Here is a 24,808-nt window from a genome sequence, read left to right on the forward strand (position 1 = left end):
GTTGAGAATAAGAAATAATTTGGGTATAATTGCTGGCCCTGTCCAGGCGCAGACAGGCTTGCCTTCGGCGCGCCGCCGGCTCTTCGGCCGGCATGAAATAGCCTAGGTTCACCTTAGCTCCGCCTCTCGCCCTCAATGATAGGACACTCCTAATGGGTGTCAATCAGGAAGTAAGTAGATTGGCACCACAACGAAGGTGACCGATGCCTGTAGATAAGGAGATTTTTTTTTTTAAAGCAATTAAGATACAAGGTGATTAAAAAAAAAAAAAGCAAATCAGATTTAAATGTGACAATAAATTTTAAAACGCAGTTTAGCCAAAAACGAGCAGTAGCGCTATCCTAATGTGCCCGCACCCGCGCTGCGGCCGGCATGAAATAGCCGAGGTCCGCCTTAGCTCTGCCTCCCGCCTTCAATGATAGGACACTCCTAATGGGTGTCAATCAGGAAGTAAGTAGATCGGCACCACAACGAAGGCGACAGATGCCTGGAGATAAGGTGATTTTTTTTTTTTAAAAAGCATTTCAGATACAAGGTGATTTTTCTAAAAATTAAAACGGATTCAAATGTGACTATCAATTTTATAACCCAGTTTAGCCAAAAACAACGGGCATCAGCGCTATTCTAATGCTTTGCTGACTCTGGGGTCATATCTGGTTCAACCAGTGAAGCCACTATAGTGGTAATCCCAAAAGACTGTAAGGATTCGAGACAGGTGAAGAATTATAGACCAACCTCCCTAATCAATCTGAATGCAAAGATCTATGCCAAGATTTTATACAATAGACTCAAACCTTTTTTCCCTCGACTGATTGAATGTTCGCAGGTCTGTTTCAAGAAAAATAGACTGCCACCAGATAACACATAACATCATTGAAAGGGCCGAGACCCCATCCACCGAAACAGTTGCAGTTATGCTGAAAAACGCATTAGATAGGGTCTCCTGGACGTTTCTCCGTGAGCCCTTACCGAGTTACAACTTAGGGGATTCTTTTACTAAAATGGTCATGGCACTTTATAGTGGGCCTTCTGCTAAAGTGAGATCCGGAGGCCTTCTATCGTCGGCGTTTTGTCTAGAAAGAAGTACAAGATAGGGCTTTCCCCTCTCCCCTTGGCTCTTCATCCTAAGCCTAGAACACTTACTCCACAAGATCAGATCTAACCCTTGCATCATTGGTGTCTCTTTTAATAAATCAACCATGAAGCTAGCGGCCTATGCTGATGATATTTTAATAATGACTGAAAATGCATCCCATTCAATCCCTACATTGCTACAGACAGTAGACGAGTATGCCCGAGTTACAGACTACAAGCTTATTAAGCAAAAGTCTGAAATCCTAGGTGTGAATAAACTCTGTTCCTGCGACCTCTTCAAAAACACTGGCCTATCCTGGCAACCTAAGTTTATTAGGTATTTGGGTCTTGAGTTTAACTCAGATTTACTAGAATCACTACAACATAACGAAGCCCTAACTCTGAGGAAAATAGAATCCCTATTAGAGGGTAGGAGCCCTAGATTCCTCACATGGTGGGGTCATATAGAGACCATCAAAATGATGGTCACCCCTATAAATTGTCTTGCAAATATGTTGTCTCTAGTTTTATCTGAAGACTTTCACCAGAAATTAGATAGAGTACTAAGCAAGTATATTTGGCAAAATAAACGTCCTAGAATCTCTATTAAGAAAATCAGTCTGCCTGTTTATCTTGGGGGTGTTAATCTAGCGGACTTCAAAAACTATCAAACCGCTTTTCTTACAAGACTGGGCTCCCTCTCGGTCTCCAAAAGCCAGATTACATCCCCTCTTGGTTACTAATTGAAAGAGAAATTTTAGGTGACCTCCACCCCATAACCCTGTTGACCAACAAACAAATTCCCCTTTAGCGCAAAAATATTTCTTTAACAATACCAAAAGAGACGTTTTGGAGATTGACAGGCTCCTGGAGATCCTGATCACACAATCTAACATGATTTCTATTTGGAATAATCACTGAATCAAAATTATTGGGGAACTGTTATTCTGGACACATTGGGCCTCCAGGGGGCATTTAGTTGGCTCACCGAAAACACCTCTCACATTCGGAGAACTATGACTTGAAGTCAGCCTGCTAGATCTAGACCTTTACAACTTTCTTAAACTCAAATTCAGCCTATCCAGACTCAAGCCCCCAACTGGAGATAGATCCCTCCCTCCTCAAAACCATCCTGACCTTCAATAAGTCTGGCCACCAATCTTCTAAGTTATATCACTTCTTAAAACCTTAATCTAATTACTTGGTCTCAAAACTACTAACAAAAAATGACCCCTCTGAGACTGTCTCACCTAACTCTTGACATCTAATCTCATAATCAGTTGTCTCCCACAAAATCTCTCCCTCCTTCTCCCAGACAAAATTCTGGCTCTTTCACAGGACATTCTGAACTCTGGCCCGACTCCATAAACTGTCCCTGGGAGAGCCCATCTTGCTGGAACAGCAACAAAGTGATAGGAGACCTCCCCCACCTACTCTTTCATTGTTGTGCAGTCTCCCCATTTTGGGATTCCATATTCAATTTTATACACACTCTATGTGGACCTCAGCTAGAAAGGCAGTTTCGCTCTCTAATACAAAAAAATCCTAGACCCACAAATCAAATCACATGGCAATAACCTTCTGGTAGATATTCTTCTGACTGCTGTCTGTAAATCAGTGCTTGCTAACTGGAAAACACAATGGCCACCTCATTTCATTCCTGGCTAAATTGAATTTCCCACCTGAAAGGGGCAGAAAATGTTTCCCCCCAAAACTCCCCATGGAAATCGTGTAGCACTTCTGTATGGATGTCTCTTGATAACTAATTTGCCACCTCCAAACACCCATGAACCTTTTGTTTAAACACGTGGTTTGCATACTATATGTTTGATGAATCCTATCTGTAATTGCCCCACTATGTAGTTTAAAAGAACTTCATTGGCAGCTGATACTAACTCCCAGGTCTCTGTATCGCTGGCTGATTTGCAAAATGTGTATGTAGCAATATATCTGTAACCATGTTACTGTGTATTCTAGAAGAACTGGATTGGCAACTTGCTCCATTACTTGGGTCCAAAGCGCTATAGGATGAGACCCAATGTGCACATTTCTTGATCCTTCATCATTCCTGTTGTCTTCTCTTTGTTTATTGAATTACTTACTAATTTTAATATATTTAGATGTTAATTAGTCCTGATTTGATGTGACCCGTCTTGGTTTGATGTCTGATTACTACTGCTTAGCATCCTTCAACCAAACTTGTACATGCATACTACTTCCCTCTATACTTTAAGCTATGTATAAACCGTATTGGTTTCCCCTTGTTCCTTTTGTTTTAAAACAAATTCAACACATTTCTTTAAAATAAAAAAACAGAAAGGTGAGGAATCTGTGTTTTGATTCCAGAAAGAGATTTACCAGAGGTAAGTAACCTGTTTATAAACACCTTTGGGTGCTTTTGTTGCACAATATGCAGTGGTACAAAAACCTGTATTTCACAGGGAACCATGAAATATGGAAAATAATTAAGTTCTCTGTGCAATTTGGATTTCTTCATCATGACAGCCTGTAAACCACACTTAGGAGATTTTCCATTGTTGTGGCTGCTAGGATTATGCATCATGGATGAACAAATTATGCCGCAAGATTATGTAAAATGCAAGTTATGTTGCACGTTCTCTAGCAATAGTATTTTCATCTGTTTCAGCTAGAAACCTTTTTTGTGAACTCTGCAAATTAGTGGAAATGTGGCAAATCGATAATTACGTTGCAAATGCTGCAGCTATAAAAAAGTATAAGTCACTGGCTCTCCATTGCCCATAGTTTTAACATGTTATGCCTGGAAGGTAAACCAGGCTTAAACATTTTAGTTCGAATCAAGGTCCATTATTAGGTGTAAATTTAAAAAGATTCACTGTTTTCAGTTGACTACCTCTAAGTAAACATTTAATATAAAAAATAAACTGCGTCTAATGTGGTCCTGTATTCCAGCTCAGGGTCCAGATGACATTTGTAAACCACTCTCCCAGTGAATTGATGTAATCAGGAAATAGTATGAGAAAGGGAGTTGTAATTGCACAGGTTGATAGTAGTGGAAAAAGATTCATCTAATCACACAGAGTTGTATAACAGTCAAAATAGATAGAAGAAGAGTAAGCTTCGGTGTTTAGTTTGTGAAATCCCAAGTCTTGGCTGCACTCGACCAATTTATCGGTGCCTAGCCAAGCGAGAACAACATTTTAATTGCCAGTGACATGAATATGACCTTTGAGCCCCTTTTAGTAGAAGACTGGCAATCAGGAGATGATGTAGATATCGAATGGGGAATCCCTAAGCTGGACCTAAAACCTGTGAGTAGATGGTCAGCTGAAGTAATACAGTTGAACGCTATATGTAGCGAAAGGGGGCTCAGAGCTTTGAATGGTAGGACATTGAGCGATGGACAAGGGGCAAACACATCTGATAATGGCAGTTGGCAAAGCCGGATTGATTGTTATTTGTAGTTTAACGATCTGGCACTTGATGGAAGATATGAGGGTGGTTAACAGACAAGAGAGTGATCATAATACCCTTTGTATCACTCATTCGTTGTGGGGGCGGGGACCAGGAGGGGCAAAACATTATAACAGAAGCAATGGCAGAGGTCGTTCCAACGAACGACATGAGGCGAGTCAAGTGGCCCCAAATTGTGGCTAACCACGAGGTGCTACTAAGTATTAGCACAAATCTGGATCTTACTACCTCTGCCATGGAAGTAATTTCGAATATGGGATCGAGGAGCAGATCAGATATGGTTGAGATTACCAACCTGCACTGTGAATTCTTTAGCTCGATAAAGGGTCATTTCTATAGGGCAGTACGCTCACACTCTGGCAAGAAAAGCCGCCCTCATGTGGCGGGGTGGTACAACGCCACATGTAAGGAAGCTAGAACTTCTTTGGGGATGGCCATCAAGTCCAAAGACCCAGCCTCCGTCACGGAAGCAAGGCGGAAATATAAGTCCAGTGTATCTATAGATAAGAAACAATGGGACGAGCAGCACTGGCAAGATCTTAAAGCTGCCTGTTCTGCAAAAGACTCCAGATTATTCTGGAATATTGTTAAATGGGGGAGAGGGGGTCTCCCAGAACCACCTTCCAACCATGTTTCACAGAGTAGCTGGTTGGATTATTTTGGTCCCCAATATAGGTGCCGTCCGGAGGACAGGAATGGGGAGTCTGTGCCCTATGTTATATTCCAAGCTCCTCCTTTTAACAACGTGGATGTAGCATTGGCCTTGGATTCAGTTACTCGGGGCAAGGCCCCGGGCCCTGACGGGGTGCCTGCAGATGTATTTCTCTATGAGAAATCATGCTGGGGCAAGTATATTTTGAATTTGGCCAATGCAGTAGCACAAGGGGCTCCGGTACCAAAGTCCTGGCTGGGGGCGGTAATAATCCCTATATATAAAAAAGGGGACAAAACTCTACCAGGGAATTATCGGCCCATTAGCCTTATATACACAGTTCAGAAGGTCGTAGGTAAAATGACCTTGCCAAAAATCATAGCCTGGGAGGAAGAAAATAATGTTCTATCTCCCTTTCAAGCAGGTTTTCGCAAATTGACTAGTACGATAGACCAGATCTTCCGGTTCATGCTACTGCACTGGAAGACAGTAGAGCTGGCGAAGGGCAGTCTTTATGCTGCCTTCATAGATTTACGTGCAGCTTTGGATCTAGTCCCTCGCTCCCTGTTATGGAAAGTCTTAGCTGAGATGGGCATGCCACTTGAAATTCTATCGCTAGTGATGAGATTTCACGAGTCAAACTCCGCAAGGATCCAGTGGGGGAGACATGGGCAAATATCTGATGAGTTCCCGGTAGAACAGGGGGTACGCCAAGGCTGCGCCATGGCCCGATGCTCTTCTCCCTTTATATTAACGGAGTAGTGGAGCGTATGTTGTCTGCTTCTGTAGACGCTCCAACACCGGATGGAGTGAAAACGCCAATCCTATTATTTGCAGACACGCTCATTCTATCCAAAACTCCCAGCGGCCTGCAGCGCGCCCTGAATATCTTCGAGGGCTTTTGTACTGATCGAGGCCTAGAAGTAAATGTAGCCAAAACAAAGCTCATGACATTCAATCCCCACTCCAGCTTTAGAGGGAACTTCTTCATGGATGGCCAAAAGGTAGAAATGGTTTCGGATTTTGTTTATCTGGCCATCCACATAGCCAAGGGCGCAAAGTGGGGGAAACACACAGAAGTGGCGGCTCTTAAATTTCGCCAAAACACTGGTGTTATAAGTGCTGAACACAAAGGGTCTTTGACCAAACCTATTGCGCCAGCACTTCAAGTATATGAGGCCAAAGCCATTAGCTCGGCGCTCTATGGCTCAGAGCTTTGGGGCAATGGCAATTTAGCACCATTAACGCTCGCCGAGAACAAATTTCTTCGAAACCTCATCGGCCTTCCCAAAAGTACACCCATGAGGCTTCTGCGTTGTGAGCTAGGCAGGAAAGCCATTTCAGATATGGCTAGACTAAAACCCATTTTATACTGGCGGCGCATTTGGGTCACCCCTGAACTCGCTCACTACGCAAGGGGCTTCCTGGATTTAATTAATCGTGATAAGTTCCACAAGATAGGTTGGTTGGGGGATTTGCGCAGAATGCTGGGGATTCTAGGCATGAATGAGCTATGGGAGAATCCAGAGGAGGCCTTGTTCCCGACTAAAGCAGTTATAAAAACAAAGTATTGGGAAATGGTAGAACATCGGGATTGGAACGAAGCCGATTCTTCTACCATGGAGGGACTATTTCTTGAAGTAAAAGCTTCCCCCTTCCTTGAGCCCTATTGGGATATTATAACCAAACCCCTAGATAGGAAGCTATATTTCCAGCTTAGAGTGGGGTCTCTCCCAATTAGATCACTAACTGGAAGATGGGCAGAGGGTAGTTCCCAAGCCTGCCCAGTCTGTAAAACAAGTACTGAGACCACTGCCCACTTACTCTGTGTGTGGTGCTTATTCAGTCCCCCGACGTGTCTGGCTGAGGGCTAGGTGCAAACAGCTAGGCACGAGAGAGAGCGGCATCGCTCTTAGGATTATTCGCACCAGTCCCTTAACATTCATTGCTGTTGCAGTTGCTAAATTTCTGGGTTGGGCTTGGGCTATTAGAAGGAAATCACTTGCCTAACAGTAGGCTAGGTGAAATGAATATTAGTCCATTGCCCGTTCCCCCAGTCAATGAGAATCTAGTCTCTTTGTGTTTATACTGGCTAAATAACTGCATTTGACATGATTTCTAGTTTTCATGGATGAATTTCAATATTATTGATGCCATGATGTTTTATCATTTTAAAGATTTTATAAGAGATTGTAAATGTTATAGATGTTTCATGCTTTTATGAGTTTTTTTTAATCTCGAATAAAGCAATTAAATCGATTAGTTTGTGGAACAATAATTGCCATTCCCCAAAGTTTGCTCTGAACTCTGCGGCCAACTCTATCAAATGTTTGGGGGCGCCATATACCAAGGCTGCATAGTCTTGATTCCACCTTATGCCTCTTTCGTCCACCACCAGACACTCCATGGCCCTTTATTTCATTCTTTCAGATTTTCTTTTTCATCCTGCTTTGTTTTTCCATCTTTATTTTTACCTCTTTATTTCCCCTTTTCTGTTTTCTCTGTATTGCTCTGGGTCAAAGTCTCGTTAGGAAAAATAAGAGCTGGTCCCAAGAATTGGTGCCCATGGGCCCCACCTGAAACCGTTGGCTGAAATTAAACAAGTACGTGTAAGTGACCAAGTCTGAGTAATGAATTAGAATGAAACATGTCCTAGCTAACGTAACAGAAAGTTTCATTTCTATTAAGGACTCAGAGGCGAGGATTATGCTTATTCTTTTTTCACTTTAATACAGCAGCCATTCAAAGTTTAACAAACCACTATTCCCATGAACCATAGGGAATGACAACACAAAAACATTAGAGTGTCCATGGATAGATAGTCCTCCTGCAGTGCACCAATCACAGGGCTCCTAGGAGTATGAAGTCCTCTCTCCCTCTTCAGTCTCCCTCTTTCGACGCACTAAGGCAGCCAGCCCGAATTCCTCATGAGTCTTGTTTGCCGGCATCGTCTGCAGTAGCAAAGCACAATGTAAGCGACAGCAGTGGCTCAGGTTTAACCCTGCCAGGAAGAGAAGATCACCACACAAAATCAATGATCACGCTACAGAATTACGAAACAGGAAAAACAGTTACTTACCCCATTACAAGGGTGGGAAAGGTAACCACGAAACAGGTACCCTGGGTGAGATAATCCTCGCCTCCGAGTCCTTAATAGGATTGACACTTTCCGTTACGTTAGCTAGGAATTTTTTTATTCTATGTGAGGACCGGAGGCGAGGATTATGCTCGTTTAAAGCTTGCTCACCACCAAGTGTGCCATATCCAGCACCGGTTTAAAATAAAATTGCTTAAAGGTGGAGTCGGAAGTCCAGTCTGCTGCATTGAGAATGTCTTCCAGACGAGCTCCCAGGGCAAACGCTTTAGAGGCCATGGCCCCTCTGGCCGAGTGGGCACCAAACGCCCGCAGGTCAATTCCAGCCTCCTGCATCACCCAACGAACCCAACGGGCAATCGTGGTGGAGGAGACTGCCTTGTGAGGTTTCCCAAGTGCGATAAGCAACTGCCGCTCACCTGGGGGACGGAACTTCTCCGACATTTCCTCGTAAGCCTTAAGGCAGGCTACGACGCACAGCTTAGGGGAGTCCGGGAAGGCAGGGTACGATATAGAGGTTGTCCCGCACTTCGTCCGCCTTTCCGTGAACGTAACCCCGGAGGAAGAAAAGATCCTGCACGAAACATCCAGGGCTCGAACATCTGAAACGCGCCGGCAGGATATGAGGCAAAGGAGCATAGCCAGCTGGGCAGATAACTCCTTTCTGGACAGGAACCTGTTTGACTGCCAGGACAAAAACAAATTGAGGACCTGATTAATGTCCCACAGTTGGGAGGAGCGAGGCTCAGGAGCAGGGGTGGGGAAATCATATCGCCCGACGCCCGAACCATGTTGATTTTTACCTCGGGCAAGAAGATGTAATGTCTATTTTGTCCGACGGACAACTAGACATTAAATCGCGTACATGATACAGGCTGTGGACACTCTGGGTATCACAGCCAATCAGAAAGGCTGGCAGGGAGCTGCAAACGATTTTGAGGCGTCTGATTGGCTAGCAGCCCGTGGCTGGGCTCTAGCCAGTGATTGGCTGGGGGACTGAAACTTCAGTCTCAACAAGCGGCAATCTCAGCAATCGGGCGTCTTGCTTCCTTAAGATCAATGGGGTGGACGTGCAGAACATATCTCAATTTTAACACAGGAGGATAGCACAAATATCTCACTGATGGTGGCGCGACCTGAAACTGGGGTGAGGAGGCAGGGGGGCATTAATGTTTCCAGGCTAATGCCAAGTGAGCTTGCGGCATCCGGGGGGTAGAAATACAGTTAACTTTATCTTGCTGATTGCGAAGGGAAGAGGCAATGCACACATCCTGCTGAGAGCTCAGCGGATTGAAGTAAAAATAACGGCATTACCGAGTGCCCTGTTCAGATTCCAGAAGAGAAAACAGAACGCGTTAACTTGGGGTTTAGAGCGGACTGTTTTTTTAAAGTGGAGCTCAGCTATGCAGTGACGTATATTATACTAAATGTGGTGTTAAAGAATTGTACTGGGGCGTAAACGTTTAAAATTCCCGCACTCAGTATCACCACACAATAGCATTAGAACAAACGAGCAATCTGTTTATTTTACCGCATATTGCCTGTGAAAGCTGGTGAATATTAAAAGTGGTGGGCGGAAATGTGGATTGTATTAATTTCCTCTATAAGAGTGCGACAGAAACTGCTATCCGTTGCCTGCAAAGTGCCTGATCGAAGTCTGCTACTTTTTGCCCGGATGAGAATTGAGGTGGTGAACAGTAAGCTGCTGTGTGCTGTTACATAATATATGTAAAGACAAAGAGAAATTCCAGTGTCCCGAATCGGACACTCAATCATTGGTGGGCTAATATAGTATGTGCCTCACATTACACACAATGTGACACGAGTTAACAGTATTAGTCTCATTCTCTCTCCTTTGCCTTATTTTTCTGCTATTTTTTTAATAACTGCTTGGATCGTGACTGCTTCGTGCAGCCACGTCCTGCAAGCGCCTCTCGGCCCTGTCTCTTTCTCCCCAAAGCCCCTCCTAAGATGTTTCTCGCAGCTCATTACTTGCAGTTTAACTGTAGGGGTCAAACCACATCAGTTCAATCAGAGGGCGCCTGGCACCCTCCCCCTTTGGCACATTACATGTTGCGCATTCGGGGGCACACATTGTCTGCTTTCTTCCAGGAGACAACAAAGAAAAGCATTTCCCACTAATGCTCTAACGTCAGTTGTAACTATTGTGTATTTAGAAGCTACAACGGAACTGGTGGAATTTATAGAATAGAAAATTGGCCAATTACCCCTAACACTCCCCTGGGACAGAATGTCCTGCATGTTGGCTTGCACAGGAGCCATGCAGCGTTTGCAAGAGACGCCCCAGCACTCTGTAGTAGCGTGTCCATGAGCTCTGAGTCACTAATCGCCTTGCAGCAGCCGAATTCAAGTACTTTGTCATAGTGAAATTTACTCCTTTCAGTCTTGTAACCTGCACACCTTAGTTATATTCAGCTCTAAAACGACCCTCTCTCTTGCTCCCTGCTGCTCAGACTGTGTGTGTCATAAACTAACTGAAAAATATCAACACGAACTGCGCACGGGTGCACAACCCAGTAATGCCCGACTAACCACTAGTCCTCGCAACCTCTTCACAGACTCCACGCACACAATTTGTTTTTTGCTAAAGTACCTCAAGTTAGAGTGTTCCTGTGGTTAGAAAAATGTTCTCTTTAATCCTTCCTGTTGCTCCAGGGAGTTAAGTTAGACTATATCAACTACTAAACATGCAATAAAGATACCAACAACTCCACACCTCCTTGCACTAATTCACGCTCACTAGTGTCTCTCTCTGTCTGTCTCTCACTCTGTCTCTCACTCTGTCTCTCACTCTGTCTCTCACTCTGTCTCTCACTCTGTCTCTCACTCTGTCTCTCACTCACTCTCTCTCACTCTGTCTCTCTCTCACTCTGTCTCTCTCTCACTCTGTCTCATTCTCACTCCGTCTCTTTCTCACTCCGTCTCTTTCTCACTCCGTCTCTTTCTCACTCCGTCTCTGTCTCACTCCGTCTCTTTCTCACTCCGTCTCTTTCTCACTCCGTCTCTGTCTCACTCCGTCTCTGTCTCACTCCGTCTCTGTCTCACTCCGTCTCTGTCTCACTCCGTCTCTGTCTCACTCCATCTCTGTCTCACTCCGTCTCTGTCTCACTCCATCTCTGTCTGTCTCACTCTCTCTCTGTCTGTCTCACTCTCTCTCTGTCTGTCTCACTCTCTCTCTGTCTGTCTCACTCTCTCTCTGTCTGTCTCACTCTGTCTCTGTCTGTCTCACTCTGTCTCTGTCTGTCTCACTCTGTCTCTGTCTGTCTCACTCTGTCTCTGTCTGTCTCTGTCTGTCTCACTCTGTCTCTGTCTCTCTCTCTCACTCTGTCTCTCTCTCTCACATCAAACCTTCAAACTAGCATACTGGCTTTGGAGCCTGAGACGGGCACATTGCAAACAGATCACTGAAGAAAAACTTGGCCTACTAATCTAACCCAGTGGAATCGGAGCAGGGGTGCTGCAGGTCTCTTTTTACCTTGTATGTGGTAGCAGGTTCAAAAGCCCACCAAACTACCATACTATGGCACGTAGGTTACAAACATATCCCTACAGCAGACTTTCGACCTCCTTAACTGTCCTTCTATCAGTAATGGACGCTGTAATCAGAAAGTGGCACAGTTTGCTTGTGATGTGATCAGATTTTCTCAAGCTCTATTTAGGCAAAGAGCCCTCAATGCATGGTTACATTAGAGGTACATGAAGAATGTTCCAGAAGAAATGGAAACCAGGCTTGAGATCTCCAGATCGGCGATATCAGCACTACGTCTGCTCTCTGGTGACGAACCTGAGCAGAGACCCTCGTCACCAGGGCGAATGGAGGAAAGGCATACCCCGTCTCCTCCCGCCAGTCCTGCAGTAACGCATCCGTGGCAGTCGCCATAGGATTCGGCCTCCAGCTGAAGAACCGGGGAAGCTGGAAGTCTAAGCGGGAGGCAAAAAGGTTCACTGAGAACGGGCCCCAGATGCTCTGAAGGTCCGCGAAGACTCCAGAATGAAGTTTCCACAGGCTCACATCGTGAAGATGGCGCGAGTGGAAATCCGCCACCTGGTTGTCCTGATCCTGAAGATACTCCGCAGTCACCGAGACATGGTGATCCAGGCAGTACTGCCAGAAGTTCGCTGCCAGGTCCGACAGAGCACGCGAACGTGTGCCCCCAAGATGGTTGATTTACCGGATGGCAGATATGTTGTCCATCTTGAGGAGAACACAGGATCGGACCGAATCCTTGGTCCAGCACTTGATCGCAAAGGAGCCTGCTAGGAGCTCCAAACAATTGATGTGCAGCTGATGCTCCTGTGGAGACCACACACCTCCACTGGCACCCATTGTCATATTTACTGATTAATCACTCCTCCCAAAACCCAGCGATATAGTCCCCCAGTAGGTCCATCAGCAAGCCTTCATGCGAGGCCAGATTGCGGACATAAGAGTAAAAGGGCTCTCACTCAACAGGTCCAGTTCATGATCAATGTAACTCAGCTTGAAGCTATCAGCTATACTCCGCAATAACTCCCTCCCCCCTCCCTCTTCCCACAACTCCTCCGACATGACTCTTTGGCCGAATATATGGCCAGGCAGTAAGTTCCTTGTAACGTACTCTGTAGTCTATCTTAGTACAGTACCATGGAGAACCCAAGTGAGGCATCACCCAATCCCCCCGGCTCCCCTCTAATCCGATATAGTAGGAGATCTCCTCTGTACCTCTCCATTCCCGGAGGCCCCCTCCCCACTAGTGTCTGCGATGGCCTCCTCAGCCATGTCCAATATTTTCGTAGCAGGGCCTAGGGCATCGAGGAGCTTGTCCTGGCAAGCACGCTAGGATCTTTCGATACCCTTCTTGGGGTCCTTAACAATTTTTTGAAGAAAAGTGGCCATCCCTGGGTCTATCTCTGGGGTAGCCCCCACTTTCCCCTCCAACGAAGGACGGGGGCACTCCGCCCTTTGACAGCTTCTGGCTGTGGCCTCTAACGGCCGGCGGATCCTGCTGGCCACGTACTGGGCCACATTTTCTGAGGGGGGCCCAGTCCGAGGACCGGGGATGAAGGCTGTCATCAGGATCAAGCATGTCAGAACAGAGGTCCTGTGAGGCAGAAGAGGGGTCCGGACCAGCATAGTCATCCGCATCGTCTATCACGTCATCCCCTGGGGCCGGTGAGGGCATCAGCTTGGGATTGCTCGCTAAGAATGCCTGCTTAAGTCGGCTGAAAGCATCCAAATCCACCCCAGAGTCTCAAGGGCGCTTAGCAGGCGGGGGGGCTGAGAGTCGGCGGAGGCTCCGCCGGCGCTGGGCGAAGGAGCAGGAAGGGCTTGGGACGCCCTGGCTATCTTTTCGCAAGCCTGCTCAATGCGGCAAAACAGGCGGTCCTCTAAGGGCGCCATGGCCTGCTCCACCGCTTTATGCATAGAATTGTCCACAGCATCGTAAAAGTCCTCATCCCACTGAAGGGAAGTGAGGGGATCCTCCTCCCACTGGTAATCCTGGTAGGGCTCATCCTGATACACTTCCATTAGATCAGAAGATGACGCGCCACACAGGTAAGTGGGTAAATGCACGAGGGGGTAACCTCAACTTAAGGGGGCTGGGTGTCAGCCTGAATGCAAAGCGGGCAGTTCTCGCGTTTAAACTGGGCAGAACCCTGGGACTGTCAGCCCTGGTGCAGTAGAAATAAAGGGCAGCCTGCCAAAAGTAGCTTGTCCCAATACAGACTCTATTTAGAGCATGTCAAAGGCCTAGTGAATTACGGACCCCCCAAGGCGGGAACACACCGCCGGTCAAAACACTGCCTAACGGCAGGCACAGACTCACTTTGTATACGCGAGCGTTCGTGGGGGCGTAAATTGAAGAAATACTGCTTATTAGCAGGAAACAGACCACACACGGGCGTACTGGCAGGCAAGGCTCCAATCGGCACGCGTCTCCGTTGCAGCAATGCGCTGAATGCCAGCGACGCGCGACGAACGAGAGCACGGGCGCCCTCTGGTGGCGGGAGGAGGTGCCGCGAGCCCACACCACAGAAGCAATGGCTGTTAGGGAGAATGAAGGCTCCCACGGCGTGGCGAGCAAACCGAGTAGCGGTAAACGCTCGCATACACGAAACTAGCAATGCGCATCAGCAATAAATCATCAAAACACTATAAACGTGCCTGACAACAAACGCGTGGCGCGCTTGAGCGTGAAACAATTTATGCCAGAGATGCATGCAGAGTATAAAAGCACAACACACACATATAGCGGAACGCTAGATTCAACTGGCACAATGATAGTATGGCAAAAAAAACGCCTCCCAGTAAACAACCTCATAAGTTATGAGGAGAGCGAAAAGGAAGCACTTATCTGGCTGCAAGCAGTGAAGAAAGAGAGACTGAAGTGGGACAGAGGACTACATACTCCTAGGAGCCCTGTGATTGGTGCATTGGAGGAGGACTAGCTATCCATTGGACACTCTAATGTTTTTGTGTTGTCATTCCCTATGGTTCATGAGAATAGTGGTTTGTTTAAATTTGAATGGCTGCTGTATTAAAGTGAAGAAAGAATAAGCATAATCCTCGCCTCCAGTCCTGACATGGCATTTGTATTAAATGTAGAATGCCTCTTTTTCTGAGGTAGCCTGCCCCGTAGGATAATAGAGAAAATCCAGAGAACCTGTGTGTTGAAGATGGGAAACATAGGTGACGGAGACCAAAGGTTTTTCTTGAAAAGCAGGTCCAGATAGTGCCTGCGGATTTTGTTAATGCTCTTTAATGCACTGCTGTTAAGATGAACACAGTCCTTTATTTCTTAATTTTTTACTGAATAAGAAACAGCTCCAGTGTTGGGCATTCACTGAGTCTGTGATTTTGCAAAATTAGCATTTCCCAGCAGTCTGCATGTTCTGTTACAGTTGTCAAACTAAGTGCCAGATTTGTGATTGTATTCTTGCGTTATGAATTTTTTCACTTAACTTTGAATACTTCTAACCAAATATTGTTTTTTTACAGTGAGAATTAGCTATTTTCTGTTCTGAATTTACACGCTGAATCTGTTGCTTTGACTTTTTTCCTCCTAGAAATATGATATTAGCTGAGAGATGTGTCCTGCTTAGTGCTGAGATTTTAAAAAGCCAACTTAAATATTCGGAAGCCGCAGCTCTCTTGATAAGATTAACTAGTGAGGTATGAACCCTTGTCTGAAAATGTTTGATTTATTTTCTTTCTCAAAATTATCTTTAACTTTGAACGAAGTATGAAAAGCAGAACATTTTTGTTTAACATTAATAGATGCTGAAGTTAGGCAGCTTTTAACTGTACATGTGTACATGGGCATTTCTGTTGAGCTAATGTAAGACAAAACCCAGGGGGATGTTTAGAATCTGGCAGATGCAGGACATCATCCAAAAGTTGGTGGATTCTCCATCCGCCCTGTTTACGTTTATTCAAGTGTATATTTGCGTATATACATTAAAGAGGTCAGACTGGACACCGCCTATTTTTGAAATGATGTCCCACAATCTCTAAATAATCCCCTCAGATTCTCAGTGTTTAAACTTTTATACTTTGCGTACCAAATAAGATGTGTACTAGCTGGTTTTCTTTACTGTTATCTTGTGAACATTCAAGCAGGAAACAATAGTGAGTTACTGATTCAGATCATTCTGCCCAAGCTCGAACCCAACCAAACTAATACTGTGTTCAGATCAATAATGTGCCAGAAAACGTTTTTTTTCGGGTTTCGAGCACACATTCAAGCTTCAAAATGCATAATTTTATTTACTGTGAGTTCCATTTTACAAAGTAATCGATATATCTTTATGTTTAGATTTATTTTATTGATTTCAATCAGTTAAATTGGCAGACCAAGAACAAGCATGTAATGTACATATCATTGTGTATTCCGACTACGGGACCGCCATCAATAGAAAAGAAGATCAAGGAACAGGTGAAGATCCCCTCCCCCCGCCCCCTCCTCCCTCTCCTTCCATCAAAACAATATCCATAACAAAATTCCACCGGGTGCTACCATAATCAAACGCCTCAAGTAGTTGGGTTTACTATTGTGTATACTCCTCCGTCTTCGCCTTAGAAGGTGGGTCTGCTAAACGTAGTAGTCTTAGATATTTGGGGCAAGTAAGTTCGGTAAACTCAGAGGTCAACAATTTTAGGAAGGGCTCCCACAGGTTGTGGAAGGAGGCAGCTGGGTTCTTGAGTGATAATGAGAACTTCTCCATCCCACGTATGCCCCACAACCTATAAACCCGTCCCAATCGGGTTGGGATCGTTGTAGTTCCCCAGTGGGACAGAATGTTTTGTATGGCTGCCCCCAGTGATAATGCCATTTGCCTGCCTCTTCGCGCCCTGAGTGGGAAGGTGATCGGGATGGGGAGACCCAGGAGGATGTAAGCTGGGAAGCCGGGAATTTGGGTGCCAAAGTGGGAATCAATGTCATTTAGTGTCTGTTTCCAGTAATCCACCAGGGAAGGGCATTCCCATAACAAGTGAGTCAGAGTGCCCAGCGAACCACAGGACCTCCAGCATTAAGGGTTCCGGGATGGGTTGCCCTTATGAAGCCGAGGAGTTAAATACCAATAGGTAGCCATTTTCGTGGCTGACTCAATACCTGCTATGTTTTGCGCCGTGTGTCGAGCTCTATAGTATATATCTGACCATTCTTTCTGTGTCTTTGACCTACCCAATTCGGCCTTCCATCGCAGTTGATCAAGAGATTTCCCACTGTCCGGGGTTCGCTTTATGAATTTATACAAATCTGATGTCAATCAGGTGTCCATATGCCTCGTTAGTAGCCACTTCTCGAAAGGTGTGAGGTGTCTTTCGCCCCCTTCCCACACCGCAGGGTACATTACCCAGTGACGGAACTGTGTATAGCGGTAGCTTTCCGTCGTTGGGAGTTCTTGCCTCCTGCGAAAGTCGATAAATGCCAGGAGGCCCGTGGTATCGTAGAGGTTTCCTACAGAGTGCTGGCCCTCTTTGGTCCAGTGTGTAAACCCTGTTGTGTCTACCCTTGGCGCAAAGTCTGGGTTGTTCGCTATAGGTGTGATGGGGGAGGAGAAGGTCATGAGGCCCCGTGAGTTGGCTACCTTATCCCAAGCTAGGAGGGTGGGGTGGATCACCTTAGAAAAGGTGTTTGAGATGAGCCCGTTCACCCGCACTGAAGCGGAGGGATTAGAGTAGCTGCTGAGAATCCAGTCAGTAAAGCGCTGCGGGAAACCGAAATGAGCTAGGGACGCCTTAAGATGCGGCCAATGACCCTATCAAACGCTTTCTCAGCGTCGACCGAGAGAATCATACGCTCAGCTGGGAAGCTTTCAGATTTATCAACCAAGTGCAGGAGGCGTTTTGTGTTGTCCGAGCACTGACGTCCAGGGACAAAACCCAACTGATCAGGGTCTATCAGCCCAAGTAGTTGAGGGGAGACTCTCCGGGCCAATATCCCAGTTAATATTTTTAGGTCCACGTTAATAAGGGAAATTAGGCGAAAAGAAGCGCATTGTCGTGTTTCCTTGCCTGATTTAGGGATCACCGTAACTAATGCCTCCAACATTGATGGGGGGGGGAAAGGGTTGGTCGCCCCAATCGAGTTGTAAACTCTTACCAGCAGTGGGGCCAATATTGTGCATAAGGTTTTATAAAAGAGAGACTTAAAGCCATTAGGACCTGGGGATTTATGTGATTTCAATTTGGATATGGCAGAAATGACCTCCAGCTTAATCAGAGAGTCGAGGTCCTCCGCTTGACTCGGAACTAATTTGGCAGTGTTCGCCTCCTGTAGATATTGAGCTGGGCCTTCCTTCGGTAGTGTCTGTGCCCCGTATAGGGATGCATAAAACTGTCAAAGTTTTGGCTAAGTCCAGATCGGCGGCATGTTCCTGCCATAGCTGGTCAGTTTCCATGGGGATGTGAGATGCCTGTCTTTGTGCCTGTAGTCTATTGGCCATTAGCCTCCCGCATCTATCCCCCTATGTAAAAGGCGTGTCTGAGGCGAAGGGCAGCGTACTCCGTTCTATCTATATCCAGGCCTGCTAACTGGACCCTCGCTGCCTTGAGTTGCCTCCAGACTCATGGGCGCCCGTTCTTTGGCAGATACGCTTTAGTTTAACCACTTTGTTCGAGAGTTGCTCCCTTTTCTCTCTCCTGATCTTATTGTCCGCTGCAGAGATCGCTAAGAGCTCTCCCCTGACCACCGCCTTCAGAGCTTCCCATTCAACAGCCGTTGACATTTCTGAAGTGTCATTAATGGGCAGATAATCAGTTATGGTTTTGGTGACCTGCTTAACTACAGAGTGGCGCTGCAGCAACGTCTCCCTGAGGAGCCAGAGACGTTGGGGGGGGGGGGGGGGGGGGACCTATAGTGCTGTAGAACCAGGGAGATACACACGGCTGAGTGATCAAACAGTGGGCATGGGAAGATCTCTGCCTTCTGTGTCTGTTGTCAATGTATCTGACATCAGTATGTAATCAATGCGGGAGTACGTTTTGTGGGTGTGCAAATCGAATGTATACTCTCTAGAAGACTGGTGGCGTAGTAGCCAGACGTCTGTGAACCCAGCCTCAGTCAAAAACCGCCTCCCATTCCCAGAGAGGGCCCCTGTCTGCCCTATGCCCTGACAAGATCTATCCAGATCATCATCGAAGGCCAAATTGAAGTTTCTTCCCAGCAGTACTGCTCTGTCTGGGGAGCCAGACAGCTCCTGAACCGCCCCTCGGAGAAACCCTTCCTGCCCATTGTTGGGAACATAAACTGTAGCTATTGTGAAGGTATGCTGACGCATCGTGCAGGTGTATGCTAGATGTCTGCCCTTAATCTCAGCCTCCTTAAAAACTATTTTAGGCTGCAACCTAGCGGAGACAAGTATAGCTACCCCAGCTGTCTTAGTGGAGTGAGATGAAAACAACTGGTGGGGTTATGCCCTGGATTGCAATCTGTAAGTGTCCTTCACAAGAAGATGTGACTCCTAGAGGAGACATATAGGGGCTCCGGAGTTTTCTAAGAAGGACAGGACTGACCGCTTCTTAATTGGGCTGTTAAGGCCCTTTACATTAAGCAACAGGATTTTAACCTCGGATGTCATGGTAGTTTGTGTCGAGACCCACATAAAGGACCTGAAAACCAGGACACACCCCTTCCCCCGTGTTCACACCTGTCCAAGATACCCGTTGGGCGCCTTGGTGCATACATCCGCGAGATCGCCCATATGTAGGCAGTGAAGGAGAGAGCCCCGATACCCCAATAACAAACCAAACTAACTGACCACTTACAAGGGTCATGAATGTCCTGGGTTGTAAACCCCATGGTGAGGCGAGAGATGTTCAGCAGGAACCCCTACACCTCCCCGATCCCACCTGAGCCCCAATTCCAGAGCCCCGGAGGTGTCATTCTTTCAAAGAGAGAAAATCGTTCCCCTGGTGTCTGGGCATTGTGTCCTTCATTCTGCGGTGGCTGAGTCCTCTTCCAATGTTGCGATGACTGCTTTCCTTTCTTTATCCATCATTTCAGGGTCAGGGCGGAGGCGTAGTGGGTACCTTCCCACTCAACGCCATATTTCAGATTCAACACGTCACCCTTCTGCGCTGGGGCCTCCTCGTTGTCTCCGGGCATGTTGAGTAACGACTCTGCTTCCTTTGTTGGAGCCTGCCATTCCATTTAAAAATTATTCTAAAGGGGGTACCCCCAGGAATATGAGATCTCGTTAGAATGCACGAAGGCTGTAACCGACCTAAAATCCTTCAGTTTCTGCAGAGTAGAGGCCGCTAGGTCCTGAAACAGGGAAGGTCTGGACGATCACATGTCTGTAGGGTGCCTATCTCGTGCTTTCCGGAGAATCAGTTCTTATAACTGGAAGTCATGGACACACGTTGAAATGTCTGGAGGAGGAGCCGTCGCCGGCCTCTTGAGCCCAACCCGATGGGTCCAATCCAGTTTAATCTTCTACTCCGGGGGGCACCCAATATGTGACGGAAGAGGTCCTCCACGAAAGCCTCATCGTCTTGTTCTTCAACTCCCTGGGGAACTGTCTGAATCCTTATATTGTTTGGTCGAGAGCGATTCTTGAGGTCCTCCGCATGGCCTTGTAGGTCTAGTAGCTGATCTTGAACGGCGGAGGACCTCTTGCTGAAGATGGTCAATCTCCTCATCCCTTGAAGAAACCTTTGTCTCCAGCGTATCAACTCTGTCACCAACTGACTCGATGTTCTTTCTCAGCTCCTGGAGTTCCTGGTAATTTTCTTTCTTCATGGCATGGAAGTCCCCTTTAAGCGAAGCAAATAAGGATTCAAGGAAACCTTGTTTGACTGGTCCCTCAACGTCGCCCAGATCGTGCTCTGCGAGGTGCCCAATCGAGGACCGGGCCGCTTCCGCCCCTCCAGCGCTGGACTTGAGGAGGAGGTCTTTGACTGATCGCTCTTTTATAGATTTATTGGTCGCCATGACTGAAGGACCCTGCTTCTCCCTCTGTGCCCAAGGCTTGGGTGTATGATCTAGAGCTGGGGGTGTAGGCCGCGACGTAGAGCCGTGGGGGCACGGAAGGCACCCCCCCCCCTGAGAAACACCCTCGCTGAGGAGCCTTTTTTCAGACTATCGGAGGCCGTGCAGGAAGCCCCCCCTTCCCCGTTCTCCTCCAGGCCACTTTGCAGAGTCCCAGAGCCTGCCCGCGTGAGCTCCTCTCACCGTGTGCTGTCAACTCTTCAGTAGAGGGGGGGAGCAATCTTCGCAGTCCCGCTCCGCTGTTCGCTCCAATCTTTCGGCCCTTTCTGGCAGGCTGCTCCTGCAAGCCCTCTAGGCCCGTTGCGGCCTGTCTTTAGGCCCAAAAGTACAGTTCCTGCTACACCCAGGAGTTGCTCATGGTAATGGCCCACTCATACCGCATCTATCTCCACGACTCCTGGGGCCTCTCTCCCACAGCTCCTCCGGTCGCGTTTGGGGCTCAGTAGAGTTCGTGCCCCAGAGGCTGGTCGCCAAAGTTCCAGGCCTATGCTGCCTCCCTGTGCCTGGGAAAGGTTGCGTTGCTACTGCTCAGTCTTGCGTGCCAGGGTCCAGGTCTCTACACCGCTCCACGCCTGCAAACCAAGGCAACCATCCCGAGGGCCGGCCACTGCTGTTATCTGCACCCCTCTGACGATCTATGGCCGGCCGCTGCAGTGGCGTGGGGAGGGGGCCCAGGCGTAGTGGTGAGGTAAGGTCTCACTTTTTTCTCCGGCTGTGCTCACCTGTGCCAGGCAGTGCTTCTCCACATGCTTTTGGGTGGGCCCTGAGAACGGGGGGATGGGATGCTCCTACCCACGCCAAGTAACCACCAGCTCAGACGGGTCTGGCTTGTCCTCTGATGGACGGCCCCTTTATGCCAATCCGGCTCTGTCAGCAGGAGAACGACTCCTCAGCTCCAGGGCACCAGCGCACGCCTGCCGGGGTCCCGCTGTCTGTTCCACCCAAGCAGTGTGTTGGAGACTGCGACGGCCTCCAGACAGACCACGTGCTTCCGCTCTCGGCCGGGTGATTCAAAGGTCTCATGACGCGGACACCGCGGGCGCGGATCTCTGGGTCGCGTGTGTCAGCATCTCGCCCCCTCCAGGTCCGGATCGCTGCAGAATCGAACACCGGGGTTGATGGCGGGATTACTACGCCTTCCCAGGTTTGCTGTCAGAAGCTGTGAGGTTGGGGCCCAGGTGAAGGACAGCAGCGGCTAGCAGGCATGTCCTACTCGGCCGCTATCTAGTGCCACGCCTCCATATTACTTTTAAGGAATACACATGGTTTAAAATTTAAATATACATTTAAAAACAGTTTTCCCTCTTAAAAAGACTTTGTCGGGAAAAAATTCTTTAAGCAGTGCAAATCATTTAATCACCACATCTGCAACAAAAGGGAGAACAAACAGGTTTATTGCATAGGCCAGGCTAGTTCAGCTGGGAGAGTGATGTGCTATAAGACAAGCACAAGTCAGTCTCAACTTACATACACTTAGAATCTACTCTTATAATACTAATGTTGGCCAAATCCATATTTAATACAATGTTCACAATAGAAAAAGCTTCCTGCTTTTCTTTTATGTCCCACCCAGATTACATACATTTACTGAAGGTTTTCCTTGTGTTCATGACTTCGACGCCGCACGACTCCAAGAGGAAGCATAAGAAGAGGAGACGTGCTTCTCGACGTCTGTCGTCGAAGCCGGTGGAGTCGAGGTCCCCTTCTCCTGCTCCTCGGCGTCGAGAGAAGGATTTTGTTTCCCCTTCACCTTCAGAGTCTCCTCAGGTGACTCCGGCTCAATCTCCTTCCTATAAGGGGACCCCAGAGCAGGCTACGAAGCCGAGATTCTCACCGACGAATCCGGCTGATGATGAGGTTCCTTCGGCTCTGGCTGTTCTTCCTGTGACTCCAGCGGCGCCAACTCCAGAGGTACATCGATCGGAACCGGGTTCTTACCCTCAGTTTCCGACGCCAGGTTCTGATCCGTCGCATTTCCTTAATGTCATGTATGCTGTGTTCACCAGAGCATCGTACCCCTCTGGAGCACCTTCGGGTCCCATGGGTCCCTTGGCATATACTCTGGGTGTGCCTCATCAGTATCCACATGCCCCCTTTATGCCGTTCATGCAAGCGACGTCGTCCTGGTCTTTTCCTGCTCCGAGGATGTCGACGCCGTATGGTCAGTCCCCGGCTCCATCCCCTGAAGCCTCTCGGATTCGATTGGCGCCGGCTATGGATCCACCTTCGATGCCGCTCCCGGACCCGTTGACGCCGCCGACGCCACAACCGAAGTTACGTTCAAGGAGAGAGGCACAGAGGTTAGTGGAAGAGTAGCAGTACCAGGCTGAAGAGAGGGAGGAAGGAGAGGTGTATGATACAGAGGCTGTTTTTGAGGACTTGTGTGAGGCAAGTGGCCTTGACACCTCCCCTGAGTGGGACTTTGTTTCTCAAAATGCTTCCCCCTCTAAGGATGTTGCTCCATACCATACAGTTATTAGGAAGGCTGCAGAAGTTTTGGATTTACAGCTTCCTGTAGCGGACTATAAGCCTAATCTTCTCACTGAAGTTCTTCACTCTCCATCTTCGATTGTTGAGCCGCTTTTACCATTTAATGATGCTCTGTCTGAGCCAATTCTTGAGGTGTGGCACAATCCTCTTTCAGCTCCTGCAGTTTCGAGAACAGTCTCAAGAAGGTATAGTCCTGCTCCTGGGGATCCGGTTTTTCTGTCCTCTCACCCTTCCCCTGAAAGTCTGGTGGTGCAGGCTTCTTGCTAGAAGCAGTCGTCAGGGGCCTTTTCGCAGGCTCCTGCAGATAGAGATTCTAAGAAGTTGGAGCAATCTGCAAAGAAAGTCTTTTCGTCGGCCAGTATGGCACTAAAATCTACCAACGCCACTTGTCTCTTGGGCAGGTACATTCACGCATTAATGGACTCTGCGCAACAGATTCTCCCTAAGTTGTCTGAGGAGGACAAGGGTAATCTAAATGAGGTGTTGGTGGATGCTCAGGCGGCTGCTCACCAAGTTATCCATTCTGGTCTGGATACAGCAGAGACTGTTGCTAGAATTATGGGCTTGTCTATTGCAACAAGGAGGCATGCATGGTTAAAATCTTCTGGATTCTCTCCTGATGTGCAGGCTGCTTTTATTGATTTACCATTTGATGGTTCCAAGCTTTTTGGTGAAAAGGCGGACTCTGCCCTGCAGAGATTTAAGGACATTAAGGTAACGGCAAGGTCTTTGGGTCTGCAGACTCATTCAAGAGGCTATGGATTAAAATAAGATACCGTGGCTTTGGGAGATCTTCCTTTTGTGGGTCTAGATAGCATCAGCAGCAGAACCCCTTGTATAAGAGCTACAGGGGTAAAGGCAGAGGTCGCCTTCATGGAGCCGGACGTCATCCCTCTTCTTCCTCCTCCTCCTCTACCTCCCCAGCCCCTCCTGGTAATGCAGGAAAGCAGCCCTAGATCCGCCATCCTGAATCATGTGGGTCCTGTGGGAGGTCGGCTTACCCATTTTCTACAGGATTGGAAGTTAATCACTTCAGACCTTTGGATTTTAGATCTTGTAGAAAATGGGTACGCCCTTCCCTTCAGGGAATTCCCTCCTTACCCTCCTTGCCAGGGGTTTTGCACGGAGGACCATTTGCTTCTCCTTCAGAAGGTGGTTCTTACTCTGTTACAAAAGGGTGCAATAGAGGTGGTTCCCGAGCAGGAAAGGGGTCAGGGGTGCTACTCCCGGTATTTCCTGATCCCCAAGAAGGATGGCAGGTTACGTCCTATCCTGGACCTCAGAATCTTGAATCTGTTTCCCAAGCAGGAGAGATTCAAGATGCTCACCCTAGCGCAGGTTCTTCAGGCGCTACAACAGGAGGACTGGATGGTGTCCATCGATTTGCAAGATGCGTATTTCCATATCCCAATCCTGAAGTCCCAGAGAAAGTATCTCCGTTTTACGGTTGGGTCGCAACACTACCAGTTTGCGGTCTTTTCATTTGGTCTTACTACCGCACCTCGAGTCTCAGGAGGTCAGGGATTCCTGTTTTCCCCTACCTGGACG

The 24,808-nt window shown here is 47.6% G+C and overlaps 1 protein-coding gene across 2 annotated transcripts in view; it reads left to right on the forward strand.

Annotated features, from left to right (window-relative positions):
• The window catches only part of TRAPPC8 (trafficking protein particle complex subunit 8), a 1,257,619-nt gene that overhangs the window by 551,634 nt on the left and 681,177 nt on the right, over positions 1-24,808 (forward strand). For both annotated transcript variants that reach the window (XM_085605699.1, XM_085605700.1), the window contains one exon: positions 15,342-15,447. In XM_085605699.1, coding sequence (XP_085461825.1) covers positions 15,342-15,447 — 106 coding nt within the window. The remainder of the gene's footprint in view (positions 1-15,341; positions 15,448-24,808) is intronic.

This window comes from Triturus cristatus, chromosome 5_1 (assembly GCF_964204655.1).
Source record: "Triturus cristatus chromosome 5_1, aTriCri1.1, whole genome shotgun sequence".
Classification (NCBI taxonomy): domain Eukaryota; kingdom Metazoa; phylum Chordata; class Amphibia; order Caudata; family Salamandridae; genus Triturus; species Triturus cristatus.